Source organism: Cyprinodon variegatus, unplaced genomic scaffold (genome assembly GCF_000732505.1).
Source record: "Cyprinodon variegatus isolate N-32 unplaced genomic scaffold, C_variegatus-1.0 Scaffold988, whole genome shotgun sequence".
Classification (NCBI taxonomy): Eukaryota; Metazoa; Chordata; class Actinopteri; order Cyprinodontiformes; family Cyprinodontidae; genus Cyprinodon; species Cyprinodon variegatus.
This window is the reverse complement of record NW_015151441.1, coordinates 99,653-112,769: the sequence shown is the minus strand read 5'-3', so window position 1 is coordinate 112,769 and position 13,117 is coordinate 99,653. Positions and strand designations below refer to the sequence as shown.

The window sequence follows — 13,117 nt, the reverse complement described above, 5'->3', positions numbered from 1 at the left end:
AAAAGGGAGGAAGAGAAGCTCTCCTGTCAGAAACTGGTCGACAGAAAAGGGAATTCTCTCACTAATGTTTTCTGAGTTTTAACAAAATGAGGTGAAACTAATGATTTTAGGAGGATGTCCTGTTTTCTTTAATTCAAAATTGAAATATTTGTTTAATCTTTTTTTATCACCCAGGTTACCTAGTTCACTTTTGTTCCTAGGGAGATTCAAAAATCAGCAATGTGTGAACTCCCCCCTTTGAATGCACTTTTCTTTTTCTTTTTTTACACACATACACCATATATAATGTGTGTGTGCATTAGTAAAAATGTTTCCTTTAAATTGTGAAGGTAACTTTCTGCTGCCAGCACAACTGTCACCATCAATTGCCCAGTCTTGTTTTAATTCCATTTGCCTGTGTCATTCTTTGCTCTTGCTTTCGGCTCTGTGGCTCCACCAAGTGCTGAGAAGGAGAAGGTTATCTCCGCGTGTAAAGTGTTCCTCCACTTCTTGCTGAAAGCACCCTGCAGTAGTTGCATGGTAATTCTGCTCTATCTTTCCTCTGCATCATGTTTACCTAGCAACAAGCATCACCCGCGGCTGGCCATTCTATTGGTCATTTGAAAACGCACGGGGGACCAATGGCAGGGCTGTTGCCATGGTACAGTGTGTAGTTGCCGGGTGGAATTTTGCTGCAAGGCACGTGAGTCTCAGAGTCTGCTTGCCTCCTCCAACTAGCGTTGTAATCTCCACTGTCTGGCCATTAGTACAGTTGAATGTGATTTAATAGAAGCCAATCAGTAAATCCGTGAAGGGAAATACTAAACTTTATTCAGTAATTGAAGAACAGCATTTTATGGAAGCATTCCCCCAAAAAGGCAGAAGCTATTGAATTTTTATTTACATTTTTTTATTTTTACTTTTCATTAAAGAAAACCAAAATAAGTAACAAATATGAAATTAGATATTTTACAGATTTAATTTTTTTTTTCACTGCTAAAGCAGAAACCTTTTGAGGATAAATAGAGCAAACTATGGATGATTTATGCTGAAGGTTTACATGGAGGAAGCCTGACGTTTGGAGGTGCCTCTGTGTTTCCATGCACCGCTCATGACAGCCTGTATGAGGGAATGTTTAACTATGCAAAACCTTTAAATCTAAGCTGGCATTTTTCTTGATCAATCCTTTGCTGTCTTTGTTTATTTGTCATTCCAGTCCTGTGGTTTGTTTGAAAGCAGTTTCTGAATCAGAGACTGAAGTTACCTTTCGGGGGGGAAACCCTCTGTAGTTTCCTGTGAATACCCTCTCATCAGTAACATACACACAAACAGAACAAATTAGAAAGTACTCAGAGAGCGCAGATACCCACCAAGCAGCTAGTTTTTACTATCTGACAATAGTAAACCCCTGTGGTAAACATTTCAGAGAAACCTTTCATGACTATTTTTGTAATCTTGCTATTCTACAAATCAAACAATCAGCTTACCTCCTTGGTAGAGGTAAGACAATAATGCTACGTTCAGACCGCACGCAGCAGAAGCAGCAAAAAGGTGTGTGCTGCTTCATTTTTTATGTTTGTACAAGTTTAGTTCTGACGCGCGGCTGAACTAGCTACATGGTCAAAAAGTGGTTCTGATGCGCGTTGGGCAGAGCTACCCTATCCTTCCACCACTTCCTGCATACATCCTCTAAATAAACACATTTATTGAGCAGCAGTAGATCGGCAGTGTTATGTTTACCATCGTAGAGGCCTGGCTAAGTTACCAGAGAGCCAGAATTCCTCGTTAATCCTCCTCCAGTCAGGGTCCTTCCTGCTCCTGTCTCTACACTGATAACAGAAATAACCCAATGAGAGCAAACAGCGATGATCAATCTCTCTTCTATTGTTGAAGAATTCCCGGGTTTTCTCGGTCTTTCCCTCCCGTCTGAAAAAACAGCAACGTAGTGAGGCGGAGCTTCTCTCTGATTGGTTGATGTGGCGTATCGAGCAGAAAAACTTAAATTTTTCCAACTCCAGCAGCTGATGCTTTGCAGTGCATTGCGTGTCAGATGCTCAGAAGCTCGTGAGGTGCTGCTTCGGCTGCTCACAGCGCTCTGCAAGACCTTTTGATGCGTCTTGAGCCGCGGCAACCATAGACTTTGCATGTAAGCTAGCTGCTTCTGCAGCGTGCGGTCTGAACGTAGCATTAGTGTCTGATGTGTTTGGTTTATGTAGTGGGAAGTTGGATTATTCAAATGCCTCTTCTCATTCAAACAAGTTGACTAGGAGTGGACCTGACCTCTATTTTCATTAACCAGCTAGTGTCCTGAAGAATGTCATTCTAATGGACAAAAGAAGTTTAATAATATACTTTAAAAAGAAAAAAAGAAATTTCTTATGAAGTCTAAACCACATCCGTCCTCTTAAATTATTCACTTTAACGTCTCTGATATACCCCCCCATAAAAATAGACTTTCTAAAAACTATCAGTTGCTTGCAGTGAATTAGTCTTAGTTTAAGAACTACTTTTTATTGGTTGTGAAAAATAAAATTATTCAAAAAAGTTTTCTATCTTTACAGATTTTATTCCCAGGGATGCTTGTATCTGGTTTTAATTGTATTTACTGATAAACCACAGATCTCTTAACCTTTTTAATTTTTTTGTTCTTGTTCTTTGAACACCAGACTTTCCATTGTATAGTTTAATGATGTATAGTAACATACTTCTCCTTTATGTTTAACTTAATGTTAAAAAAATATACATGTGGCATTTCTATACCCCAGCTAAAACATTTACATTAATCTTTAACAGTTAAAATAAACACTTAGTAGGTGGATCTTTACAGCCAGCTCTTTAATGGCTCAGCAGTTATACGCAGTATTTTCAGTAAAGTTCCATAAACTGGCTTATTATTACAGTAAGTAATATATTACTGTGAAAAAATATAAATGTGGCATTAAACTAAATATTTCTATGCCACAGCTAAAAAATTACAATCCTTTTTAACAGTTAAACCCTTATTAGCAGGATGTAAACAGCCTGCTCTTTATTGGCTCAGCAGTCATATGCAGTATTTTCAGTAAAGTTCCATAAATTGACTTTCCTTATTATTCCATGAACATAAATAGCCTGGATATTAGGTGGCAGGTGTTTGTTGGCGGGTGCAGGCTGAGCTGCAGTCCAGGGTGAGTTTAGCTCTAGGCGGCTGTCAGCTGGTTGATGACACCGCTGAGCTGTTCCCAGGCAGCATTGGGCCTGATTTAGATGGAGAGCTCGGATAGCAACAGTAACATCTAGCTTTGGCTGGTTGGTGAGGAGAAGTCAAACATCTGAGCTGTAGAGTCACTAAAGAGGAGCCCCCCCTCCGTCTCCATTTCTACCTGATATCTTCAAACTATTTCCGCGTCGCTCCTGACTCGCGCCGTTAAAGCAGACATGGGGGAAACTGAGCTGAGAGCTCCGCCCACAGACCTGGTCATCACCCAATCACAGTGAGGGACGGGACTTTCCGCAGCCAATAGGGTGGGAGTTGCCTTGGCGCCGGGTAGCAACAGGGCCGAGGGAGGATGCGTGGTGATTGAAGGTAGAGGCTGTATCTAACCGAGTACAGGGAAGTTCAATGTCCTCTGAACAAAGTGAAACATTGTCACATGCGCGCTTTCTTTTGTTGTCCGTTTTGCCTCACATTGTTCCTTTTGAATTGGAAAAACATTTAAAAAACTGTCTCAGGTGTCTGACTTATGGGGGAGTTTGACACAGCAGAGACCACAACAAACCTTTCATCCAAAACTTTAAAATATATTTTCTCTCTTTTCCCAGAGATTGCAGGAAAAGTCTAAATTCAGACCTAATCAGCCTAACGTCTAACTGTCCTCTTCCCAGATTGCTGGTTGTTGAGCGTGAGGAGGACAGAGCTCCTACATGCTTGTATATAAAGTTCCAGTATATTTATCCCGCTGTTACTATAAATGGAGAGAACGGGAGAGGTTTGCTTGGAGCGGACTACCGCAGCCAGAGGGGCCCATACCTCCCGTTAGCTGCGCTCATGATGCCGCTCTATTTCTCCGCGGTTACATTTTACTTGTTTTTAGTTTAATCATGTCTGTTCATCGTCTAACGTGTCATTCCTCCGCCTGCTTATCGGGATGTCATGACTTCCCCAAACGCTGCTTCATCTGACGGCGCTCCGACCCCCACTGCGGGGGAGTGGTACGGTCCCTTTGCAGGGTGGGGGAGCCGGATGGCAGAGCAGCACAGATTCCGTCTACGGCGGAGCAGGGTATGGGAAACGGGCGAGAAGCATGACTCCTGACCGCCCTGTGATGGTTTCCACCCGGAGGGAATAAAGTGACCGCCTCCGGATCGGAGGAGCTTCATCCCGGAGCAGCGAGCTCAGGAAGTCTGGATTTGGTTTCTTTTGTTTCCCTGAAGGCAGCTCTGCAGTTTCTGCGTGGATTAACGTGCTGATGATTACCTCAGATCGTGACTTTGTTTGATGTTCGGCTGATTTTTGAAAACTGCGGCGGAGTTTGGGGCTCGGCTCATCCCAGCAGACTCTGCTGGGCTTCCACACCCAGGAACTGGACTATCGCGAGCGGCAGACTGTTTTTTTCACGAGGTTCGTGACCGTGGAAGCGAGGGGAACTCTTTCCACGCTGGTAGCAACAACTTTCATCGGATTGGGTTTTGTTTACATGGGTTTATGCAAGCGTCGCTCACAGAGAACATCCGGGGAGCGCTTCAGCAGCGGGGTTTGTGCTCCCGGCGCAGGGTTTGAATGTGTGAATGAAAGCTAAGTGAGTGGACACCCACCCACACACCCACACGGAGCTTCGTGGATTCATTTGGGTCTTCGGATTAATCCAAGCAAGCAGTCTCCCAGAAAGTCCCAGTATCAGAGCTATTTTTAGTGTTAGGGATGGGGTAAAAGCAGGCAGCAGGAAATCTGACTCCCCCCTTACCCTTTTCTTTTCCAAAAGCTATTGCACTTGCCCACTCAGCCCGTTTGGCAAAATGCAGGGCAAGCCTGGATAGCACCAACACAACCTAGAGCTAAAGAACCTAGAATCTTCAAAGAGGAGTAAAAAAAGATTGATCCCATCTGGTCTTTTTTTCATTTTTTTTCTGGAAACCATACTGACCATGTAGCCTTAGAAATTCAAAGGATCTTCTCCTTTAGGCTCAGTGGACTCAGTAAACCTGCTCTGGATTGGGAATCTACCCTGGACTGAGTGAACATATCAGCAACTAGAATCTATGCCTTTATTTATTGTTTGGTCAAACTTTTACCACCCTAAAAAGGTTGCTTTTTTATTCTTTTGACTATCTAAAAGATAAGACACCAGCGACATGGAAGCTCCCACCCACAGACAGAATGCATGAAACTGCCAAGTTCACCACAAAAAGCTAAACTTACAAGCCAAATATTTTATTTCCCTATAGTTCCCAAATCCACAGAGAAACAATATATATGTAGAGTGAGAGATCTATATCTATAGTGTAAATCCACATAAAACAGAGATTACATCTTTTATATTTTTACTTCAGAGAGACAAGCTGCCTGTACACCTGTTGGTTGCCTTAGAAAGACGTCACACACAAACTGGGAGAGGGAGAAAGAGAAGAAGGTGCCTTTGGACTGGTCGGATCGTTTCCCACCGTTTCAGACTTGAAATGTTTAGTTGGATGTAAAGTGTTGAAGTGAACTCTGGGCTTGGAAACCTTCCTCCACCCCACACCCCCCACAAGCTCTGCCCCTCCGTCAGAGCATTTCCATTGACACTATTTCTCATCTGGACCGAACCTTTGCCAAGCTCTCCCATGGTTGTCACGTCATCATCAGTGGACGACAAGACTGTACCTTCTTGCAGGATGGTCCAATCGGAGCCTTGGATCACTTCAGCTCTGCTTCGTAAAAACAAAAGTTAGTACACACACAAGTCGCACAAACACCATGTTGGCTTTTGTCTCCTTCGGTCTCGGTTCTGTGCTGCTCTGCTGCCATCTTTAAATCCGCCCGGTGTGTGAATGTTGCAGTGGAAGTGGGCTGCTAGCTAAGGCTGGGCAGTGTTAATGTATGGTGGTCTGTGTTTGACAGGGCTGTGGTGGGTGGACTGACCTGGATCCAATCACAACAGCTTTGCTGTACCTGGTTTGTATCTGAGAGAGATAGAGAGGCTCTTTTTCTGATTGGTTCCCATTTTGAATATCAGACTTCCTTTAAAATCCATGTTCATATCAACACAAAAGAGACTTAGAGTGGTGTAAAGCTACTATCCACATACTCCTCATCTCTATGGAAATTATACATGAAAACACTTTGATGTTGTACCATGCTGACTGAATGGTCATTGGTGAACCACAGCCCAAAAGTTGATTGTTTTTCCTGCTGCATTTATCGCCTCTTTTCACAAAGTATTTAAAAAAAGAATATTTGGTCCTTTTCAATACAAGTACTCAATACACGTTAATTTTCCTCCCTCCCTACACTGTATTGTTACACGGTGTTATAAGTAATAATAAATTGAACTTTATTGATTTCACCATGGAGAAATGATCTCCCTGCATTTAACCCATCCCCTTGGGAAGCAGTGGGCTGCCACTGTGCGGCGCTCGGGGAGTAATCATGGGTTAAGGGTCTTTGCTTAAGGACCCAGAGTGGCAGTCTGTGGGAGTGGGTTTCAAACTCACAAGGATTCCAAGCCCTATGCCCTAACCACTAGGCCGCCAATCCCCCTTATTATTAAACTATTTAATAATATTTTCCCATTGATGCGACTTTGACCAAATATCCAATTGCAGTGTTGGCCTGATTAGTAAAACTAGGCAGGAATAAATAACCGTTTATGCAACAGTTTCTGAAAACCATATGCTGTTTGTTTTGTCATGTGACCATAATGTTTAAGCAGTACAGTACTGTGGTTCTTTAGTGAAGCATTTGCTCTTTAACATTGCTGAAATGGCAGGGAGATATAACATATGGGTAGAAGTTAGTAATGATATCAGAATCGGCTTCTTTTGTCCCAGCGGTGCTTCCTAAGGTTACATTCTTTTATTTAAGAAATATAATTTATTGAAATGTTGAGCTGCTTGGTTAACGCTTAAATTATATAGGGATAAGTTGTGCTAATTTGTTTTTTCTTTCTGAACATTTATCTGCAAAATGAAGCAAAGAGCAACAAAAAAAAAAGACAGTGTTGACGCACAGTTATGTTTTTTTCTGTTTGCATCATTTGGTTTAGAGTGACAGACAGTAAGAACAGAACCTTCAGGGCCCATCAGCTGTGATCTGCTCCTCTCAGGTCGGCAATATTTTTCACACTTTGGTCTGCTTTCTGATACGGCTGAACTTCTTTTCAGTGGGTTTATTTCAATGAACATATATTTCTAAAATAAAACTGAATATCATGATCAGAAATCCACCAACCTCAGGATTGAGGTTGTATTCTGAATGAGAGCGGTTCACACCTGAACTGCTGTAAGCAGTAGCTGGAATCTAAATGAAGGAATAATCAGAGAAGGTGGCAGTGTGATGCATTCTGGGAAATGCCAGGACAGATTGGGAAGCCGTGGAGCGGTATCGCCAAAGAGTACGAGCCAGAGGATGATTGAGGGAAAGCTAACTATAAAATGCTAGCTTGCTACAGTGGGTTTATATACATTAGGCCGTAGCATTCAACCATTGGGCAGGTAGATGTTATCATGATGTCTGTGCTGTGACTAGTGATGTCATCCCTGACCCAATCCGTGCCTTTATTGAGCCGAATCTTTCCTGCATAAGCCTCCATTCAGTTTGATTCAGTTTATTGAAACCGTGTTTGCCCTTTTCTCTTCTTTTTGTTTGCATGTTTTTCACATTTAAGTCCTTCTAAATATCAGGCAATTTAATTATTAGTCAAGAATAATGGAAGTGTCACAGTCTTGGTTCTGTTATGTTTTCTTTTGAGTATTTAGTTTTACTTTGATCAATGTTTTCTGGTTTTATTGGTTTGATTCCTATTTTGTTGTGTTTTCTGGTTATATTTCAGTTCTTAGGTTTTTATTTGTTGCCCTCTTGTGTTGGTCTCCTTTTTCCCTAGCTCCTTTCTAGACTGCTCTCCTCACACCTGCTCCCAATCAGCTCGTTACTCCTCTCTTTGTTCATCTCCCATAAATACTCTCTTTTTGCAGTTCCTCAGTGCTGGTTCCTTGTCATACCTCGTCTTACTTTGTTATTGTTTTCCCCTGATGTCTCCATGGTTCTGGTTGGTTTTACTTTTTCATGTTGGATTTTTGGATTCCTGCCTCAGTTGTTTTTGAACCTCTTTTAAATCTACTAAAAACTCACCTCTGCCTACCTGCCTCTGCATTTGGGTCCTCAAACCTTTTAAATTAAGTTATTAAATTAAGTTTTATTAGAAACAAAATCAAACCAATGGGGCAATGGCTTTGTCACACCCTGTCTAACAAAGCCATTGCCCCTTAATTTTGACTTTTACCAAAATTTTCCTGGACAATAAATTATCAGAGAAATTATCACGATAAATGATAATATTGTTGTTTAGACACAAATTTTCATTAGTATAATGTGAATGGGAAAAAAAATCAAACAGCCCTTTTGCTTGTTTATTTCGTGTGTCAGTTACATCATCAATGGAACGATGTTTGTCAGGAAGATAAACTGGTCAGTTGTCTTTTTTTAAATTTTCTTCCCAGCTCAGAAAATGTATTGAATTATCACGTTTTAGGTGCAGATGCATGTTTGTTGTATTGCAGCCTTCAGCTCCCACTATTTAATAACAAATTAGATATACCAACTCCAAAAGATTAAATGTTTAACCAGTCAGTCTCTCACATCCAAAGGGCTCCCGCACACCAGCTCTCACGTTCGCCTCTGGAACCAATTCAATATCTTTTCTTCCAAATCTCAACTACGGTTTCTTATGCATGCAATGGTGCTCTCTACACTCTTAGGTACTGATAGGGAATGTGTATTGGAAGCACCTGGGCCACGAGTTCACTCCTTGCTACAGTAAAGAAATTAGAAGGGGAGGGGGGAGTGGGGAACAATACACTGGAAGCAAACCTTTTGTCTTCCAGTCTCTTTGGTAAAAGAAAACAAGAAACAAGAACAACATACTAAAAAGCATGCTAGCATACATTTTTGAGCATTTATTAGTTATTCGCTAATAAATTGATTACTGTGACATGCCTCCCCATTCATCTTTGCAGAATTGTTATAATTTAGTGACATTGGGGTCTGCAGAAAACCCAGCTGATCTTATCAAGTCATTTTGTTGCAGCATTCACTTCTCCTGGTTGAGCATAGATGGCTGCTGAACAGCAAACTGGCATTATGTCGTAGAATTTGCAGCACCCCTCACACCCAGCATGCATGCAGCGATAGTAGAGAGGAAAACTCTTTTTTTTTACAGAAAGAAATCTCCAGCAGAGCCAGGCTCAGTGTAAGCAGGTTTATCCCAAAACCGACTTGGAGTTGAAGACCCACAAAACAAACACTGCAGCATTGACTTGCCAGAACTTTATTTGGAAGAAAAGTTGGTGGGAGTAGACGTTCCCTTTAGTGCTTTCATTTAGGAGCCAAGCAGATCAGCTCTGAGACTGTTGAAGTCTAGAAGATGAAACTCTGCCTCAGCAGATGGCCGCTCACACTGAGCCTGGTTCTGCTGGATGTTTTCTCCTGTTCAAAGGGAGTTTTTCCTCTCCACTGTCGCTACAAGCATGCTTAGTGTGAGGGATTGCTGAAGAGTCAATGAGTTGATGCAATCAACTGGATTTACTTAGAAAACTTCTAAGTAAATTTGACTGTATGATCTGTAAAGAGCCTTGAGATGACATGTGTTGTGAATTGGCGCTATAGATATAAACTACATTGAACTGAAAGAGAAACACTTAGAGGATACGGAACACCAATTGCGGCAAAATAATTGGAGGACACACTTTCATAACAAAATTGACACTTTTACAAGATTTGACTTGGACAATGTTTATTGTCATTTTATATACAGAGTAGGGGTGGAACGGTTCACAAAATCCACGGTTCGGTTCAATTCACGGTTTCGTGGTCACGGTTTTCGGTTCGATTCGGTATATGTTGATTGTTACGCCGAAATCCCATCCCTAATACAGAGAGATATTAAACATTCTCAGTAGAAAAAATATGTGCATAAAAGTGTAGTATATGGTTTGTACATAAAGTGTAGCTAGTTCCATGAGATGGCCTCTTTGATGTCATCCATTCAGAAACATCTAGTTAGTATCACCATAGCTCAGTTTATAGCCTGCCCCCAGGAAAATGTCTCAGAATGACACACCAGATAGAACTACCGCAGAGAAAACACACAGTTAAAAGAGGAAATAACGTACATTATGCAGAATTGAAGAGTAGTAGAAGGTAGGAGCATGAGGAAAATGGTCTCTATGTCTTCCAGCAGCCTTAGCCTTTAGCAGTAAAACTACAGAAATGAGTGAAGATAACCTAAGGTACTCTGAGCTTTATCAGAAAGGAATGTTAAAAGCACACATGGTCTGCTTCATGGACTTAAACAGAGAGCTAGATCCAAACGAGAGTAGTCTGATAACTAAAAGATCTGCCTCGCAAAAAGTTATTAACCTATTTTAACTCTTGTACTTACTTATGGTGCACCTCCGGATCACTATTAGGATTCTCAAATTTTTTTCTGTGAGTACAGATATTAAGGTGAAACAATTTGTCGGGGTTTTCTAGTTTTTTCAGCAAAAACAGCGAAGAGAGATTAGTAGACAAGGATGTATGTGTGAACACGTAATAAGAGACAGCAGTTAGCTTAGTGAAGCTTGGCAAACATTTTAGGGCTGCAACTGACGATTACTTTGCAAATAAATTAATCTGTTCATTATTTTTGATCGACTGATTATCAGTTAATCAAAGGTTCCTTAAAGAATAGTTTTTTTATGAAATTAAATCAGTTGAAACCAAAACATTTCCACTTGAGGAGTTCTGGATAGAGCGTATTGACAGACGAAAAAGTTTTTTTTTTTTTATCTCTAATGCAAAAATGTTTACTGATGTTTTTTTTTACAATCTTGGTATAGTTTCTGCTCTAAGTGGGTCACTTTCAGCTGAAAGCATGTCTTACAGTCTCTATACTCCACTTAATGATTAATTGATTAGGAAATTATTTGACGATTATTTCAATAATCGATTAATCCGATTAATTGTTTCAGCCCTAAAGCATTTATTTATGTGGAATAAAAACAAGCCAGGGTATTTTGATGGCATAAATCCCAACTACTGCCATGCCTGAAACCTTTTTGTTCTTTTACCAACAACACTGCTTGGCATTTTCAGGCAAAGTTTTCATTTTCACCTAATTTTTACTTGGTGAACTCTTTAGCAAGCGGCCCGCTTTCTGCCGGCCCTCTTTTACTTCTTGTACTAGAAATCCCAAGAACAATGGAGCCGTTTTTTATTGGTCTTGACTTTGCCAACATTTTAGTTCTATTCTGGGTGATAATTCTGGTAATTTCTATCAATTTGACATTAAAGATGATCAAAAAAACTAACATAGTCAAAGACGAGGCCAGCTTCTCTGTTTGGAAAGAAAATAGCAGGCCTGTTTTAAGGATGCATTAATATTTTCCGCTATTATCCAAGTCATCTTGAAAACATTCTTCCTCCAAATGTCGGCTACATATTGCGTGATTTTTTCGCAACGAAAATTATTGGTTTTATTTTTTTACTGATTAACGCTAAATTCATTGAATCACCAAAAACGTATTAGTTTTAGGTAAAAATAATCATCCATTCGGTTATTGCTCACTGACCAGACTTTTCTTTTAAATTCCTTGTGGCCTTCCTGGTGAGACCACAAGTTTTCTTTTATCTTCATTTTTCTGATTTGCATTAAGGCTGTCCAATGTAAGGAAAAAAAATTTTGGAAATTGTAAATAATGTTTATTTCTAGTTTTCTTTTTGTTGTTTTTTTGTTAAAACATATGAATGCATAAAATATTCAATATTTCCAAGCTAGATCATTCTATGAATGGGTTAATTGATTGGTGATGGTGATGTTGTGGTGAAGGGCCTTCCTCTTCCAAAATTATTAGCATGTTGGGAATTTACTGAAGAAAATCTCTCATTTGCTTTTAAATATCTGGATTTATTGTCTTCTGTGTTGAACATGGATTAAACATTAAAATCTCACCACTAAAACACTAAGCAGCTGTATTTCTAGTCCTGATTGTGATCGTTAAAGTCATCTAAGACTGTTTGTCATTCTGGAGAAACTGCTTGCCTGAATAGGAACAGATTTTTAGGACTCTCATCAGAATATGGACTGTTTACCCTGTGATTATTTTATAAAGCTATATTTGATATTTTTTTCAGGTGTTGGCTAATGTAGAAACAAAGTGTTTAACTTTATAGGGGTTTTCCTTTGTTCATCTTCAGTCCTCAGGGTCATAGGAACCACAAAAAAGGCTTCAAATGAAAGGCTGCCAGACTTTTGTCAGTTTTTCTTTTTTGAAGACATTTCGACACCAAAAGATCAATTGTGACGGTTGGGGGGGGTTCTAACCTGAAATCCCACATCAGAGATTTTCTTTATTGGTTGTTCAGTTCCTAACATGATCTGCATTAAATACTCCAAACACCCATTTTCTTTTTACATCAGCAGCATGTTTCTATATATATATATATTTTTTAGCTGACTTTAATGATTGTTGCCGTAGATTTATGCAGTTTGGATCAGTTTATTCCCTCAGGAAATAAATGAAAAAGAGCTGTTAAAACAGGATTCCCAGCAATAAAGCTTTGTAACGTTCTTACAGGTGACACCCTCCTGATAGGTGTTGGTTTATTTCTGCTGAAGTGTGTTTAATAAGTGGCACCTGTTAGTCAGGGCACAGCAGAGCTCAGAACGGTGAAAAACAAAGTTGTAGGGAACTTCTAGAAGGTTGGTTTCAGTCTGGAGCTTTCTATTAGGAAAACCAGAAGCTGCCATCCCATCTAAAGTTATTAGAGAAACTTGCTGCAAAGATCCACAATCATTTTATTCTGCCCAAAGATTGACAGTTTTCCCGTTCATTTGGTTTCTTTAAATTCAAAACCTCTGTAACGATTTTAATTCAGCCACCAAACATTGCTGCTCTTCCTGCCCTCATCTTTAGATCCAGC

At 40.2% G+C, this 13,117-nt stretch overlaps 1 protein-coding gene across 1 annotated transcript in view; it reads left to right on the top strand.

The window, feature by feature from the left end:
- Window positions 1-4,076: 4,076 nt before the first annotated feature.
- Window positions 4,077-13,117, top strand: part of LOC107100569 (dual specificity tyrosine-phosphorylation-regulated kinase 1B-like) — a 42,046-nt gene continuing 33,005 nt past the window's right edge. Inside the window, exon 1 of the mRNA XM_015399106.1 lies at window positions 4,077-5,884. Coding sequence (XP_015254592.1) covers window positions 5,782-5,884 — 103 coding nt within the window. The 5' untranslated portion in view covers window positions 4,077-5,781. The remainder of the gene's footprint in view (window positions 5,885-13,117) is intronic.